The sequence below is a fragment of the Rhipicephalus microplus genome, chromosome 5 (assembly GCF_043290135.1).
Source record: "Rhipicephalus microplus isolate Deutch F79 chromosome 5, USDA_Rmic, whole genome shotgun sequence".
In the NCBI taxonomy this organism is placed as follows: Eukaryota; Metazoa; Arthropoda; class Arachnida; order Ixodida; family Ixodidae; genus Rhipicephalus; species Rhipicephalus microplus.
In genome coordinates this window covers 30,946,090-30,964,211 of record NC_134704.1, presented here as the reverse complement: position 1 = coordinate 30,964,211, position 18,122 = coordinate 30,946,090, and the positions used below count along the sequence as shown (strand labels likewise).

Here is an 18,122-nt window from a genome sequence, read left to right as displayed (position 1 = left end):
GAAATTTTGTGGGATATATTGAAAGGAATGGGCATGGGCGACGACTGTATACAGCTTTTGAGGGAGATATACCGAGAAAATACAGTTTGCATAGAGTGGGAAGGAATGCGTAGCAAAGAGAACGTTGAGGTTAGCAGGGGTCTGAGACAGGGATGTCCTTTGTCCCCACTGTTATTCATGCTGTACATGGTGAGTATGGAAAAAGCGCTAGAAGGTAGCAACATTGGTTTTAATCTGTCACACAAACAGGGCGGCATGATGATTGAGCAGAAGCTTCCAGGTTTATTTTATGCGGACGATATCGTCTTATTTGCGGACAGTCGAGATGATATACAGCAGCTGGCGAATATATGCGGAAGGGAAGGTGAAGCTCTTGGACTAGGATTCAGTGTAACGAAGTGTGGATTGATGGTATTCAATGATCCCTGTGATCAGACGGTGTCCATACAAGGCCAAGAAATACCGAGGGTAAGTGAATACAAGTACCTTGGAGTATGGGTAAATGAGAGTGATAGATACATGGAGGTACAGGAAAAAGCCTCAGCAGCAAAAGGAAAGAGGAATGCCGCAATAATGAAGCACAGAGCGTTGTGGGGATACAATAGGTATGAGGTGCTTCGAGGTCTGTGGAAGGGTGTAATGGTTCCAGGGCTTACTTTTGGGAACTCAGTGGTGTGCATGAGGGCAGAGGTGCAATCGGGAATGGATGTAAATCAAAGGACTGTGGGACGCCTCGCGTTGGGTGCTCACGGGAAGACGACAAACGAGGCTGTAAAGGGCGATATGGGGTGGGCAGGTTTTGAGGCGAGGGAAGCGCAGAGCAAAATAAGGTTCGAAGAAAGGCTAAGGAATATGAAGGAGAGTAGATGGGCAGAGAAGGTGTTCCGTTATTTGTATAGGAAGAGCGTGGACACACAGTGGAGAAAAAGAACTAGAAGACTCACTAGTAAATATACGGCTGGTATTGTGAGCCATATGTCAACAAAGAGCGTTAAGGGAAAAGTCAGGGAGGCGGAGAGGATTTACTGGATGGCAGCTATGGAGAAAAAACCGGCTCTGAGTAACTACAGAAAGGGCAAAAATGAAATAAGGAGGGAGGCATTTTACGATAATTCAAGGGGAAGCGCTTTACTGTTTGAAGTGAGATCGGGTTGCCTTAGAACGCGTAGTTATAAAGCAAGATTCAGTAAAGAAGAAGAACAATGCACATGCTGCGGGAAAGATAAGGAAACGGCGGAGCATGTTCTGATTGAATGTGGAGATATCCACCAAGGTGTACGTTTGGGCACGAGCCTACAGGAAGCCTTGGGTTTTAGGGACAACAATGGAAAGCTGAACACACCCGCGATTGAAATAAGTAAGAGACGGTTAGAGTATTGGTGGCAGAAAATTAGAGAGAAAGGACAAAAATAAATATTGGAAAAATAAAATATGGACAGTGTGCCGTAAATGGCAGAGAACTTAAGCTGAAAATTTACCTTTTTTTCCATTAAGATAGAATTTATCGAAGTAGAGGCATTAGGCCAACATAAAAAAAAAAGAAAGAAAAAAAGGTTTTTTTTTTTTTTTGTCGAGCCTGGTGGCATACTTGTCACCACCCCGTTATAAAGGGGACGCTCATAGCATCCATCTATCCATCCATGTAGCCACCTCTCGTTTAGTTCTTGTAGTATTTACTAGACGGTGGTACTTGTAGCTGATGATGAAAAGATTCAAGATGTTATAAACTAGAAAGCGGTACTTGTAGTTGATGAAAGACGCGAGATCTTATAAAATAGGAATGATGTCACATATGGCGCGTGTCATTGGTTGAAGGCAATCGTTCGATTTAGTGCGGCGACGTACGCTAGGGGGAGCGATGTAAAAAATCGAGTGGGCAAAATGTACAGAGGATTCATGGTTTACCAGGTTTACCTCCGGAGCTTCGCCCACTCATCATCATTCACTTCGTGGATATGGCAGAATTTTTTTTATGAGGACCATGTTGTGATTTTTTATTGAGTGACACATCATGAAATGGCGCTAAATATATGTACAAACGGTGCACGCACAGATATATGTTGAAGAGTTGTAAATGTTTGTATAATGATTTCTTTGCATTTGTGCAACGATGCCAACAGGAGCATGAGTATTAGCAACACCAGAAGCGATGCGCTGATATGAAGCGCTGGTGCTCGCAAAAATAATAGCCCAGGACACTGCTACATGATTAATCTTCATCGGACTGCACCAAACTACAATTGACGTTAACCCGGCGTGATGGCTGCATCATAAAAGTGCATATGTAATGTTTATGAAATTGGATAGTCAGCACTGCAACCACAGTAGTCGTTTCACAGGGTCTATTTAAAAAGTACTTCTGAGACCTAGCATGGATCTGTGGTAGAGTGCTTGATTTCCTCGCAGAATGCTTGGGTTTGATTTCTTCTGGGACCCTGACATATATTACTTGCATTCGTTGGGTAAACACTGCAGATATAACGTTTTTATAAACGCGCACGTGTTAAAATTGGTCATGTGTGTTCTCGTCGTTCCTAGGTAGATAGCGTCAATCACTTGTGGCACATGCCTGCATACCAGGCACACATACTCGCCCGCGGGTATGTGACACTGTTTGGCGAGAAGTGTTTGACGGCGTGCGCGACAGGATTGGGACATTATTCACGTCTTTACCAGTGCATCATATTCGTCCGACCACCTTGCCCTCCCATACTAATTTTGGTCCACGCCATGTTAAGGAGATGATAACGACAGCCCCCAAACCTAAGCGGATAGATAGTTATGGCACAGATGCAAACTAACAATAGATAGATAGATAGATAGATAGATAGATAGATAGATAGATAGATAGATAGATAGATAGATAGATAGATAGATAGATAGATAGATAGATAGATAGATAGATAGATAGATAGATAGATAGATAGATAGATAGATAGATAGATAGATACCAAAACTGCTTGCAGTACGCACAGAAACGCTTCACATTTGAAATGGGTGTGGCAACGCGACTTTCGACATTCTCCATACTTCACAAATAGAGTATAAAATCACTTTCACTTTCTGAAGCTTACCAATACCGTACTCATGCACTTGTTTCAAAAGGTTTTCTTTCAAGGTGTATGTACCACGATTTTGGCTCTGGGGCGTTGACGCACCGGTCAGCCGAAGCCGTGTGCATTGATACCACTTCCTGCTTGTCTCACCTGTTACGCCGATTTATATCTACATATGAAGAAAAGACGAAGATCTTTTTTTTTTTTTTCGAGGGTATCGTTTATTTTGTCAGGGGCGACCAAAAAAATCCAACACACATTTAAGCGAAGAAAAGTTTATGCGGAACATTATTTGTTGTTTTATTTAGGACATACATTGAAAGGCACCTATATGCTTACTTTAATTAGCTTTTGTTGTAGTTTTTAACTGAGGGCCCCATTATCAGCATTCATACTCTAGGACCTTCATCTACAAGTTTTACGTAATTCATGCTGATGTAACGAATAAACTGAAACTTAAATTGGATGTATGCGTATGCACTAGTCTTTGCAACTCCATTTCTGCAGCGATCGCTTCTAAGTGACACGTGACAATGCGTGAAACTTGAAGAGATTTTTTTTAGATATATGGCGATTTTATAGTCAGTCACTCAAGCAAAAATACTATCAGGCAGCGCTCCATGTTGGTGAACATTTGTCTTATAGTTTCTGTTTATTGGGGCACACCCAGTGAAGACAAATAGTTGCGTCATTCTGCCTATAATCTTGTGCAGATTGTCCCGAGTTGTATAGCAGGTCGCGAAAGAAGTTGCATGCCACGATTCTGCCGAGGCGTATACCTTTAACTTTCAGTTACCGAGATCGTAGTGCACTGTTCGAACTGGTTGTCTTCTGCGGCTACTAATCTACATCGAAATAAACTATGAACACTCTATCTATTCATACACCGGCTTTAAAAGGCAGTTTGCGTGAGCTGGCGATCAAGCATTGCGTGCCATCAGTGCAGAAACACTTCTTCGAATTCCCAACTGCAAGGGGTAAAGACAATTGTAGTTATTGTAGACAAACTATGATAACTTTCCCCAAGGATCAAGTTAGTCTAGTTACGGTGACGATATTGAAGATCAATATGCACATAAGAACAATTTTTGAGAAAAAGTTTACCTCCATTTAAGTCCGAACTTGTTTTCATGTCCGTTGCGCTATTTAGTACTCGATTCTCCCTAACTTAGATACTTTATATAACTCATATGGGTGTTATTTCTAAAGTACCCCCGTAAAAGAAGGAGGAAATTGTGCTATTGTCTTATAATTATTGCAGCAACACCTCTTACCCTCTCCACTCTCGCGCAAGTTCAAGTACGTATAAAAATTTGGACCAGTTTGTGCGGTTTCATGTTGCGCTGAAATTGTAGCGAAATACCTACATAGATTGGAATATATAGACGAGACAAGGATAAGCGCCTACCCGCAAGTTGGTCCCATACTCACCGGAATGCCATTGTGCCATGCAGAATAAAATGTTCGCCATATTCTTTTGGAGTGCGTTAAATGCGCGAATGAAAGAGAAAAATTAAAGAGCAAATTAGCAAGTTTGGACAGGCGGCCCCTCACAACAAAGAAACTACTTGGACCATGGTCTGAGATGCATCTCCAAAAAAAGGCAATTATCTTCCTGACAGACTTTTTAGTGGAGAGCGGACTGGACAAGCGCCTATGATAGACAGCCCGAAAGGGATATATATAAAATGCGTTTATGCATTTACTGACAGCAGAAAAGGAAAAGTGTGCGTGTAAACAGTTTATGACTGTGTGAAATGCCCTAAGAAAACTGTATTGGCATGATATTTGAAACTGGTTTCAGTGTGCTATTATGTTTCTTTTTCGTATTATTAAGTTTTGGGTACCGTTCTGTTATATTCTTTTTTTTTTCGCTGCAGAACTTCGTGATAAGGAGTAGCCGAGGCAATATGCACCTCAACCTCTCCACAGAAAAACAGACAAAAAAAGAACAGAACAGAACAGGTCCCATACTTGAACAGTATGGCATCATGCAAAACTCTGGTCATACTGAAACGAAAAAAAAAAAAGTTTGGTATCCGTGCGTATTTGCGTGCTATCCGCTTATTAACAACCATATCCACAAAGGCGAGAAACGTCCTTGTGGATGGGGAAAGAACGAACTTGAACGCACAATTTTCCTCCAGAGAGGCTATCATTTGCCTTTCCACATACAGGGACCAGGCGCTTCATGAGCGTAGGAAGAAAGAACAGTTTTGTATGGCGCTTTTGTGGCTTCGAACGGTCGGGCACGTTGAGTTCGGCCATCACCGTCTCCGCTCGAGAGTATCGCTGGTGTCGATGGCGTAATCCGGCGGTGTGCGCCGTGAGGTCACTCACCTGTCCTAATGCTGCTTGTTGGCTTGCATTCAAATTCCAAAGGTAGCCGCTCATCGTGGCTCGCTGCTTGTGAGGGACGCCGTACCCTCCGCATTCGACTGTAGCTTTCCGTCGACTGACTCTCCGTGCGCCAGCAGCATCGCTAAGCCGTTAAGTCACTGCTTCGCGTCGTCGCATCTTTCCGGCTACTAGACGAGCCAAAGCCTCATAGGTTACTCTAGTTTTGACGTCGTATAGTTAAGCTGATGCGGCTCCACATAGACGTGTGGCAGCTTGGGCTAGTTGGTATGGCATGACGATAGTTATAGCGCGAGAACAAAACGATGACACAGAGACAAGAAGGTGTCTTTCGTGTCCTTCTTGTCTGTGTGTCGTCGTTTTGTTCTCGCGCCATAACTATCGTCCACATAGATGTTTTTTTTTGTATTCGATGAACTCTCTCTTTACATTTGCTTTGGAATTTTTTTCTCTCAGCAAATATCTTAAATGTGCTTCCTAAATTTCAACTTTGTAAGACATTGATGTCATCTTGTCGGCGCTTGCGGTCCGTCTTCTTTGCTTCGTTGTTTTCACTTATTTGTCGCATCTTGTCGGACTAAATTTGTTTGCACACATGGTTAGAAATGTTCCGGTAAGTCTGACCTGAAAACGAATTTTCTGTATTGTAGACATGAAACATATTCCAGCTAGTATGTGCACTGTAGTAGCCGACGTTACACCCAGAATGCATGTGCAACACAACACTTTATTTTATTAGTGTGCCTTGCGTCATGAGCTGAAAGAGCCCATTTTGTGTTTCTTATGAGCATTATTGTAGCAGAAATCGTGAGGTATCATCGTAAAGCAGATCTTAACAATAAACCTTCATATTTATTTATTACTTTTCACTATGCAATGAATATTGAACATTCATCTATGCTGTAAAAATTGTGTGTAAACTGTAACTTTTTCATAACCTAAATTCTCAAAATATTCTGTGTCCATCAGTAGCGAAACTTTGGCGCCCATAGATGGCATTGAGAAAAATTTTAAGACTGCTGCGCACGCAGTAGTGTAATATTGGAGAAAATCAGAAATGTCGTGAGGGTACCAAATCTGATGAAAAAAAAAATGGCAGCATATCCACGGAGTGAATGATGGAGACTGGGGCGAAGCATTCGTCCGTACATTCGTTCTAGCTTCCGTCCGTCCATGCGTCCGTCTGTGTGACCGTCCATGCGTCTATCCGCCCGTCCGTGCGTCTGTTCGTGTGTCCGCACGTCCATATGTGCGTCCGTCCTTGCGTTCGTCCATGCATCCGCCCCTGCGTCCGTCCATGCGTCCAGCCGTCCGTGCAGCCATCTGTGCATCCGTCTATGCATCTGTCTGTGTGTCCGTACGTCCATCTATTCAACACTCCAAGTATTACCACCTCGCATCTTTTCATCATATATTCCCCATATAGAAGCACCGCCATCCAGTGGACATTCCAAGGACTAAACGAGAGGTGACGCACGCACTCTTTCCCACGGCTTGCGCTTCGTGTCTACTTGCCACCTTTAACCACCTCGAGTTCATGGTATATACTAGTTCACTATATTCATGGCCCTGCGGCCCAACGCTCGCTAAACCTTTCTAATACCGAGAAGGTTACGCCCAGCGAGTATAACGTAGCAATCCTTTCTTGTCGGATAGTACTCAATGTACATGCTAATGACGCTAACGGGGAATGAGACAGGAGAATTCGGCTTTTACTTTCTCAGGCTTGCGATTCGTATCTACTTCCTACCTTTAACCACCTCGAGTGCATTCATGGTATATACTAGTTCATTGTATTCATGGCACTGCGGCTCAATGCTCGCTAAACCTTTCTAAAACTGAGGAGGTTACACCCAGCGAGTATAACGTAGCAACCCTTTCTTCTCAGATAGTGCTCATTGTACATGCCAGTGGCTGCTAATGGGAATGGCAGCGTACGCGTTAACTAAAAGCCAAATGCTCCTGTCTCTCATTGCCCATTAGCAGTCATTGACATGTACATTAAGCACTACTTTTTATTGTTCAACAATGCACAGAAGAAATCTCTCACCGGCACCACCTTGGGGGTCAAAATGTTATACTTGTTACATACTACAATGGCTACGAGGGACGAACAAATTCCGTTATAAGAAGCTTCGCCCCTAAAAAAAATCGTTCGTTTTATATCGACCGCTATGTCATGGCTTGAAGATTCTTGTATTTTAGTTTTAGCAGAGAATTATTTCTGAAAACCTAAGTGTTGCAGATAGGTGGCGGTATTTAGGGCACCCTTCCCGAGTCCCACCTTATTGGTTATTACAATACATTGGCAAACTTTTGTGTTACATTTGGGCATTTAAATTGCGTGATTACTTGTGTTTCGACATAGAAACCATCGTGATTTGCGCAACGAGACAGGACAAGATAATGGGACGGTGGAGCACAGATGCAAACTAACAACTAATTCTATTGAGTACAGATCCACAGCTTTATATAGCAATGATCCACGCAGGCGCGCCGACACAACGGCCAACATATGTTTGAAGAGTATCGGACATGGCTTGAAATATATTGCATTTCATGAATTTACAGCTTTTTCCTGCTTGTACAGCATTTAAAATTTTTCAAACCACTTCAAACTTTTCATGAACTGTTTTTTACGTACTTCCTTCGACGATTCTTGTGCATTGGAAGAGCGGTTCACAATCCGAGCACGTCGTATACAGTCTTCAGCCAGATTACTTCCCTCTTGGGTATTTCTTTCATGTTTCCCGAGTCAGATATTGAAGCAGCGCCCCGTCTCGCCGATGCATACTTCACCGCAGGACAGGGAAATCTCGTACAAGACAATGAAGGCACGTTGAACAAAATGTTTTTCGTGGTTCTTTTCACAGCCCACTTTTTGCTCCGCAATGATGGTGCGACGTCACAGCTGAACATGCTGCTTCGTGGCTGAGAAAACCAACTGCACGTTGAACCAATTAGCCTCTTTTTAAGGTTGTGTAACATTGTGCATGTAGCGAACTAATTCTGGCCTCCAGCTGCCCATAAGCAACTTCGCGGCATCATTGGAGCCACCGTACTTCATCTTGGTAACAGGCGTCTCGACAACAGGTGTTATGTCGTTGTTACGCTGCACCTGCGCAACTTGTATGCATTAGAGCTGCGGATCTAGCTTCAATAAATTCAGTCTTTAGGTTGCATCTGTGCTCGTCTGTTCCTTTCTGTTGTCTTGTAGTGGTAATCATGATGGTTCCTTCGGCTAAACACCAACTAGTCTAAAAGGTAAAATTTAAATTACGGGTGTTTTGTCAAATTCTGTGTTGCGTGAACGGAGTTTTGTATTGAAGAAGTGAGAGAAGATTAAAATATTTATTGTGAAGAAAGTTTGCGCCCTAAAGTATGACCCGGCTACATAGTCGTCTCTAGTCCGAGACACTGCATGATGAGGCCCCATCTCGGACCCGTTTCACCAAAGTCCTTTGAGACTCCGGCGAGGAGCAATTGAAGAATACAGGTTCGCATGCCTCTTGGACAGGAGGAGGAAGGAAAAGAAAAGGCAGGAGTGTCAACCAGACGATGGTCCGGTTTGCTATCCTACGTGGGGGGTAGGGGAATAATGGAGGAAAAACAGACATAACGAAGAGCACAGAAAAAATACACTTGCAGGCTTAAACTATAGACTGCTGTGCTCAATTGTAACAGACGCAAGACTTACGGCGTATCAGGTTCCACAGTAGACCGTCGAGTCATGGGGCCTACTAAAAGCTTGCGAGCACTGAACGTTGGGCATAGAGTACATGTTGTGTGGACTCGGCGCGTGGTGACTTCAGCCTGCCGACGAACATTTGAAGTGTGTCCCACAGGCATTGAGAAACTATTTGGCTTGACTTGTCTTCTTCTGGCTACTCAGGAGGACTCTCAGACAGAGATAGAAGGGGGCAGGTGCAGGTGATGGGTGTTGTACTACGTGCCTTTGTATGGCTTCGTGTTTGTTCAATGAAACCATAGCGATGAAAAGACAGGGACCACAGAAAGGGGACAGGACCTTTGGATGGAAAGAGTCTCTATCTTTGGTACCTGTCTCATCAGCGCTATGGCTTCATTGAACGTAACAAACCAACTGGCACCAAAGTCAGTTTTTATTCTGTTTGTTCACTTTGTGACGGCAACTATTACGCAAGAAAAGAGGAGAAATTGGCGTCATGCATTGCCATCAACCTCTCCCTATATAATTTAGTTTAAAAAACATTGAAACTGAGCATCAGACCAGGAGGGAGCACTACAAATCTGAAGAGTTCCCAGTAGAGGAAAACGTACAATCCTTCTTTCAAACGTATGTGCGTGAAACCAATGCGGTTTCAGCAGAGAATGTAGTATTATAGTGGTGATGGGCGCCGCTATAAAATACAACAGTGATGTGTTTGAGTCGATTAGGTTCTCATATAATAATATGTAATATAACTTCTGTCCCGTTGTGGGGTCTTCGGAAGTTTGAACCACATGGGGTGCTTTAACATGCATCCAAGTTGAAGTAACGGGTCCCTAGCATGTAGCTTTCATCGAAATTCGATCGCAGCGGCCGGTACCCCACCCATGCTCTTCGGTTCAGCAGCCGAGCATCGCAACCACTGCACCTTCGAGCAGGCAATTAAAGCGTTGCAACTTAGCTGCTGATCACGATAACCTTCTATCAAGGGAAACTACGGAGAGTTCCACAGGGGTTTATTGTCAGTCAAGGAAAGTGATCAGGGCTGTGCACGTTCACAACGCACGCCAAGGTCTTGGGTGTCAGCCAGCTGTAGGTGTTGTCGAACTCGAGCACATCTGCGAAGTGTTTAAAAAGAGTAATAATAAATGCCCCATCAAAATGGAATAATACCAGTGCTACAAAAGAAAACAAAACTCGTCCTCTGGCATGAAGGACTATCCCTCGGCGATAATGAAAGTGCAGTGATTATTGTTGCTACGTAATTTCGAACATAGATAGATAGATAGATAGATAGATAGATAGATAGATAGATAGATAGATAGATAGATAGATAGATAGATAGACATAGATAGAGATATAGACATAGATAGAGATATAGACATAGATAGAGATATAGACATAGATAGAGATATAGACATAGATAGAGATATAGACATAGATAGACATAGATAGAGATATAGACATAGATAGACATAGAGATATAGATAGAGACATAGACATAGATAGAGACATAGATAGAGACTTAGACATAGATAGAGACATAGATAGAGACTTAGATATAGATAGAGATATAGATATAGACATAGATATAGACATAGATATAGATATAGATATAGACATGGATATAGACATGGATATAGACATGGATATAGACATAGATATAGATATAGACATAGATATAGACATAGATATAGACATAGATATAGAAACATAGAGATATAGATAGAGATATAGAGATATAGATAGAGATAGAGATATAGATATAGATATAAATAGAGATAGATATATAGATAGATATAGATATAAATAGAGATAGATATATAGATAGATATAGATAGATATATAGATAGATATAGATAGATAGACGGATGGATGGATATTGCATAAAAATGTGGGATGAGCTTCTAAATGGTAAATTAAAAGCAATAGGTTGGTGCACCGTAAAACAGAAATGCACAGACAGCCTTCATTTTTTCGTGGTTCTTGTTTCGCCTGGCTGGTCTCCTGGTTTGCATCGTGGTGAACTTTATGTTATGTCTTGTACCGTCGTTTTGCGTTGTTCGTTATATGGGACGTACACCAACTACGACTGGTTAGAATTCTCTCGCATTACCCAAACATCATGACAAACGAATAGCCATACGTCTCTGATGACGCTCACAGAGCCTTCTACCAATATAATTCAACGTAGTACTTTCCGTACACGTTCCGGGAGTATCGCATTGCCAGGCTCCCTCCTGTGGTACAAGGCTGCATGCTTCGAGTCGTTGCTGTGGAATCAGAACCTCCCCACACGGACTGCGCAGTCCGAAGGCCAAGTCACCGGCGGTGGTTTGGAAACGCCAGGTGACATGCGCGCCCGCCTCGGCCACGTCAACGGGCAGTTCCCAGCGCTCCCGGCGGCCGATGGTTTTCTGTTGTACGCCTTTTTCTTCGAACACTGATTCATATGATCCCGGCGAAAGTCCTTCCTCGAAACGGCCTCCGTAGTTCACCTGAGCAAGAACCGAAGTTTGCATAACTGTATCACAGCTGATGGGTCATCCAGTGGCCGTGACTGTAATTGAACATATTTATACCATGTGAAGGGGCGTAGAAGAATTGCAAGTAGTTCACGTTGTTTGTGCGTCTTCTCTACATTTTTTTTGCGCTGATCTTAAGATATAGCAAGATGATAAGCATACGCAGAGCTCCGTGGTAAAAGGAGGGGGGTGGGGGGAGTGTAGTGGCTGAGGTGGTGGTGAATTTTTCAGAAACGCGTTGGTTATTTTTTCCTGGATTGGTAAACCAGACTATTCTGTGTTTCTGAAACTTCTTCGATTTTCATTTATCTTTATATAATTTCAAATATTCTAATGAAAAACATTCCCCGCTAGAGTTTTTAGATTGTATGTTGCTTTCTGCGATGTGGAGAGAAGGAGAGTGGAACTTGACTCATTTCTGTAATTCCAAGCTAGCGCATGTCCAGAAAACAGTTTTACATTTGTCATGCACTTGAATAATAGCAATAGCAATTCATGCCGAGAATGCATCGTTTAATGGATGTCACTGTCAAAGCGTCAAAAAGGTAAGAACGTAGCCTACTCTTTGTGGCTCTGCGCTTGTATATCGGTCACAATTGGCAGGTCCCAAAGTTTGGAGGTAACACGAGCAGATCTCATTGATACGACTAAATGTCACTAGTGCTGTCTATACTGCGGTGATTAAACTGGCTCGACTGAAATGGCCGACCTTGTTCCTGCACTTTGTGTCTCCGTCGGGCCCCGCCATGTTCCCACCATAGTGAACGGGAAAGATGTCTGCATCCATGAGGTCCCGGAGACGCTCCTTCCAACCATCATCTGCGAAATATAAACGATAATGATAATTTTGGGGGTCTTACACTGCGTGCCAAAACCGTTATACGGTTATGAGGAACGCCGTATAGGGGGCTTAGAAAGATTCTACCACGTGGGCTTCCTCAATGAGCCTCTAATGAAAATTACACGGGCCTCCAGCATTATTCCTTCTTCGAAATGCCACCGCCGCAGTCTGAACTCCATGCATCTTTAGTTCTACACTCGAGCATAGTAGCTCCTAGACTACAGCGATCGATTGAGAGATAAACCGATGCAGGTCGTACACACGCTTCCGTGTTACATGTTAAATGAAACATACTGAAGGCTATGTACGAGCTAAAAAGATAGAATGCAGAAAGAAATGAAATACGGAGGCCAACAAGAAAAGCACATGGTCAGCTACCCTACGCAATGGGATTAGGGAGGGCGAACAGAAAAACGGGAGAAAGAAGGAAATAAGTCGGGAAATGCGTGGTGTATTCACATTCACTGACTATAATGTGACATCGCGTGACTATGAAGCTAACCCTTGATTGAATGAATTTGGTTGTAACGATTTCTTTTATAACGACGTTAATGAGTAATGTTGTTTGCACGTTGATGCAGGGTCACCTCTATACGTGTGTAATCAATTTTCTGATATTGCAAAACATTGGCGTCAACCAGGAGTGGACCAAACCGTGCGCATGACCTCTTGCATAAGAATGTACAATCGTAGCACCGCGTGGTTGGACAAAATATTACCCATGGAGCGAAAAGGGAACATACACAATAACGTCAAGCAAAGTTATGCGCCATCACGTTGGCAAGTCGAACAAAATTCGACCTCAATATGGTGATTCCTGGAGTCACTGAAACCTTAAGGAGCCACCGAACATATCTTGCATACAATTGCTTAGAACTATCGCACACCGAAATTTCGAAATGTAGATACAGCAGAGATACAGGTGAAGATAGAAGCTTGAAGCAACGAAAAATTTGTGAACACGGTGTGTCACTGGAGCCAATTATTTGACAAGCAGTCTTGTCTTCCTTACTGCATTGAAGAAAGAAAAAACGCTGTTAAGACGTTCACTTCAGCAACAACTCGTGTTCAGGAACTGTTCAACTCATCAAGATTTTAGAGAAAAGGAACGCGTTACGGAAACGCGGCCTCACACAAATGTTTCCTGCCATTGTCTCTCTTTGGTTAAAGAAAAAGCTTAACTATGTTAAAGACTTAGTGAGCGCGTTAGAGGTCGCTACTTTCGACCATGCATCGCGGAGGTGCGGCGAAGTAACGTCGCCGTCTTTCTTTATCAGCGTAGAAAAATCATCCGGTAGATAACGCTTCGCTAAGAATGCCACAGTTAGATGTCCCTTGAGAACGCCTGTACATGCACCTCTTTCACCCTGCTAAAAGTAAAACACTTCCCATCACTAGTTGATTAAAATGTCAATAGCAGCCTAAACTGCTCATTGGTGCCAGTCTGTATCGAGAAGAATGATTGCTAGGTTGTCTTTGCGTAACATAATTCTTTTTTTTCTAGAACCATGGCGCACTTTATTGCTTCTATGTTTTTACCCGCCTAGGCGCGAGAAATTTTGATGCCCTTATACAACGGCTTATCGCAATAATTGTCCACATCTATAGACCCGTGAACTGGCGCTCTTGGCCATCAATCAAATGGCATTTGCGCCACAGAAAACCAAACATCATCATCATCATCATGGCCCATGATATTTGCCACAAGCAGCATAAAATGTGCAATAATAATGCATTTCTTAAGGCATACCCACCTTTTCCGTAGACTTCAAATTTGTCGGCTGTCCTCTGGGTAATTAGCGTACGCAAGAATTTCCATAGGAGAGGAAAAAAGCTCGGAGCTGCAAAAGCAACAAATTATGGCGGAAAGTAACGCGATCATCTTGCGCAAATCTGAACTAACACTCAGACGAATCTCGTGATCACGCGGTGGTGAAAACACGTAAAATACTGCATAAATTGCGCAAGAAAATGCTAATACCATTCATGCAAATAGTTTATTGGTGGTGATGAATGAACTATCGATATTTCAGCCATCGGCCTTCTTATAAGAACGGATACTGTGCAATTCGCCATTTTGCATATTTCTCGCAAAGTCCCTCGTCCGACAGAGAATGTTTAACAAAGAGAAGGAAGGGATGGGAAATTTTTCAATGGGGAATGTCATTGGCGCACACGTTTCAGCATGTACTTTTGTCTAAACGTTATCTCGATCGACTTCTGCACCGTCTCCCGAACTTCAACCTTATGTCAGTTTAAACCAAGAAATTTTAAGGGCTCTGCTAAATCATACAACTTGTCACACGTTGTGTGGAGGAATCAGCAAACCATAGAATATATTGCGAGCATGCATAGATCTGTTACAAGATAACCTGATCTTTGTAAATTAGTAAAAAAAATGTATCAACAGCAAAGGACTCTGCGATACGAGTGAGTCAAGTGTTAATACGAGCGAGCTTTAAACTTAAGAAGCCTGGGCTCCCGCAGACATTGACGGTTATCACGTGACTTGAGGTGTGTCAAAATGTTCTAAAACTGCTAGTTCATTTCTGGCTGCCTAAAAAAAGCACGGATACAATAAATGACAATGAAAAACTAATAAGAGCGATAAACTAATAAAAGACTTGACACTTACTGTTGATCACGATGAACTTTTCGATGGATTCGGGATACTGATCCTCCATAATTCGTAAAGTGTAGCCTGCAGCTTTTAAGACTGCGTAGACAGGCGAATAAAAGACGACGTCAGTAAATGTACGACATATCTCTTTAAAAATGTTGTTTCAAGTAATACATAAGCAGGACTTAAGTATAGGTGTCCGACGAGACATATTTTGAAAAAAGGTAAAAAGTGCGTTGCACCGGACGCCCACAAATGATACAATCTTGCTTTTGACCGTTGATTAATCAATTGCAGTTTTTCGAGGTGCTATCACCTCCTGTAAAGTCGTTTGCGCCTCGTGGCGCACACGTGTCTCGCGGATAAGTCGCATTTAGGTTTAACAGCCACGAGGCGATATATAGATGGAGCAGCGCTTGCGAGTGCTCACCGCCATCATCATTATGGTTAGCTTGGTATAGTGCCAGCAGTGACGCCTGTCGGCGAGGCTAGGTGACCGCACAGACAGATTGGGGAGCCTCTTTTCGGCGCGTGGCGGCGGCTGTCGTGGTGACCGTCGCCTGACAGAGTCGCGCGGGATGTGGCAACCGTGGGTCGTGGCCTGTGGGTCGCTCGCGATGATTCGAACATCGGTGACGCTGCCTTAGTGTTATCTGGGGGTTGTTGTATTGTTGATTGATTGTATTGTAATATTGTATAAGGTTGTTTTAGCGTGTCACTAGTGACGTATATCATTAGGTTGGTGATTGAGTTCATGTAAGTGTAGTTGAATAAATGTACACGATGTTTGGGTTTCTCCCAACCACGTCTACTTTCTCCGTGTGTTCCGAGAGCGGGCTCTCAATCCGAGACCCCCTCAAGCTTTACGTGGATTCTTTATAGTACACGTTTTTTATTGAAAACCAGCAGATAATTAAGTCAAGGTAAGTATTCGACACGTTAGCTCTATACTGTTAAGCGCATTGTAGTGATTGTGGTATAGATGGGAAGAAAGTGAAGTAGACGAAAAGACAACTTGCCGCTGGCAAAGATCGAACCAGCAATACGCTTGGTTTTATTATTTGAGCCACGGTGGCGTTGTACCCTCATTCGCATTACAGGGTATCTCTATGCATTAAACCAAGAAGTGTTAGTCAGTGTCGCTCATAATCATTGCAACAAATGTGCAACACTCGTTTGTTCGCCAGCTGGCGTCACGTAGCACGCATACCTTTAACGAGTGGAAAAATGACCAATAGGCCCTTGCATACCTCCTGAAGTCTTCATGCCACGTTGTGTTCACGTTAATAGCACCTTGGTATAATACCAGGAGGATCAAATAAAAATGGCACATTATAGCTTAGCCTCGTGTAGTATCGTTTAGCGGGGGGGGGGGGAGTAAAAAACGATTGTGAGGGGTAAAAGGGGTCCACCAAGGCCTTGTTAAAGCATTTCCAGTAATGCGACAGTAAAATACATGCCATATGATAGCCAAGAAAAAAAAACACTCGGAGAGAAAATTCAGCTGGCCACCGTCGAACCTCTCGGGTCCGCAGCGCTAGCGAGCAGGCGCTTACACCACCGCGCTCTCGTCGAACCAATGAACGAGGCTCCACGAACGCGCCTTCTATTTTGACACTTTCCTGTCACAGTGCTCTTGGTTCGAGAGGTGGTGTCGCCACCTGGAAGCGGTTGAGTGAAGTAATGTGTGGCCTCCGTGATTAATTCCGGGATTGTTCTGTTGCTAAGTCCGTCCCATTCAGCGCGTTTCCAAAAGAAGCATCGACGCCTTAACACATTGTGAGGTGGCGGATTCAGCTCAAGCCTCGCTTAAGGTATCCATTCATATTAAAGAATAGCTCTCCGACGCTCGCCTGTCTGCCACGCTGCGTTCTCCGTTCGCCCTGTCTGAAATCACGGCCACGCTAGCGAGGAAGCACGTCGCTCGCCGCTTGACATTAAGCTGTACTGCATCTCCCAAATACCAATGTACAAACACTCACTTATCAATGTACATTGACATTCCACTACTTCTGTGAATATGCTTTCCCATTTTGTGTGTTTTTTATTTCTTTATAACGCTAACTTTGTAACTTTAATAACGCTATCTCCGTAAGTATGAAGTAGGCGGGTATCTCGAACTACCCGTTAGAGGTCACGTGATCTTAAACAGCGCACTGGCTTTTCGTTCAAGGCTACCTTCACGTGTCTGAATAACCATATTTGATTACCTTGCCAAGAGTATATCTGCCGCAAGCCCAAGTTGTCCAGGTCAGCCACGAAGTAGTGACTGTGTATTTCCTTGCCTAACTGGAAAGGAGAGAGAATGAAATATATGAAAAGAGAAAAACAAGGAAAGGTCGAGATGAATTTGGTAGCAGCAGCTTTCTTTTCCATATTGGGAGGGGAATTGGGCTAGCAAAACAAATACAAGATAGACACTGAGAAACTCCGGTGGTTCCATGCCCTAATGCTAAAACAGCTCAGTTCTATGGTCTGAGGGAGGGGGGGTTGGTTCCCGGCCACGGGGATCGTATTTTCGAAGGAGACGAAACGCCAAGAACACCCATGTACTCAGATTTAGGTGAGTGCTAAAGAACCCCAGGTGGTCGAACCTAGTCCGTTGTATTTCACTGTGGTCGGATTCAAAATCATGTGGTGGTTTTGACACGCAAAACCCCTTCAACCTTTCTGGGAATGTTGACACCCCCTGTAAAGTTGCTTGCGCCGGGTGGCGCACGGGTTTTTGGTACCCAAAATGCGGCAAAAGCCGCACTTTGGGTTACAATCACCGGGCAGTAGGTGGCGTTGTGTTCTCGTTGATCACCACTATCATCATCATGGTGTAGCGCCGGTGGTGGCCTCTGGTGGAAGGCAAGCCTTGGTGGCGGGCGAGAGTTGAGCGAGTCTCTTCTGCGCGCGGTGGTTGCTGCGAAAGGTTGTCTCTAGCGTGGGTCCCCGGTGCGTGGCACCACGGGCTGCGCATCGGTGGCCCTCAGTAAGTCAATCGTTGGCGACGCCGCCTTGGGTGTGTTATTGTATTTGTCATGATATT

The 18,122-nt window shown here is 43.6% G+C and overlaps 1 protein-coding gene and 1 long non-coding RNA gene across 3 annotated transcripts in view; one reads left to right on the top strand and one right to left on the bottom strand.

The window, feature by feature from the left end:
• Positions 1–18,122, top strand: part of LOC142817714 (uncharacterized) — a 52,233-nt gene that overhangs the window by 25,648 nt on the left and 8,463 nt on the right. The window lies entirely within an intron of this gene.
• Positions 10,102–18,122, bottom strand: part of LOC119174773 (SEC14-like protein 2) — a 28,561-nt gene continuing 20,540 nt past the window's right edge. For both annotated transcript variants that reach the window (XM_037425830.2, XM_075895138.1), the window contains 6 exons: positions 17,299–17,377; positions 15,104–15,184; positions 14,223–14,309; positions 12,337–12,446; positions 11,309–11,600; positions 10,102–10,220 (listed from right to left, as the gene is read on the bottom strand). In XM_037425830.2, coding sequence (XP_037281727.1) covers positions 10,129–10,220; positions 11,309–11,600; positions 12,337–12,446; positions 14,223–14,309; positions 15,104–15,184; positions 17,299–17,377 — 741 coding nt within the window. In that variant the 3' untranslated portion in view covers positions 10,102–10,128. The remainder of the gene's footprint in view (positions 10,221–11,308; positions 11,601–12,336; positions 12,447–14,222; positions 14,310–15,103; positions 15,185–17,298; positions 17,378–18,122) is intronic.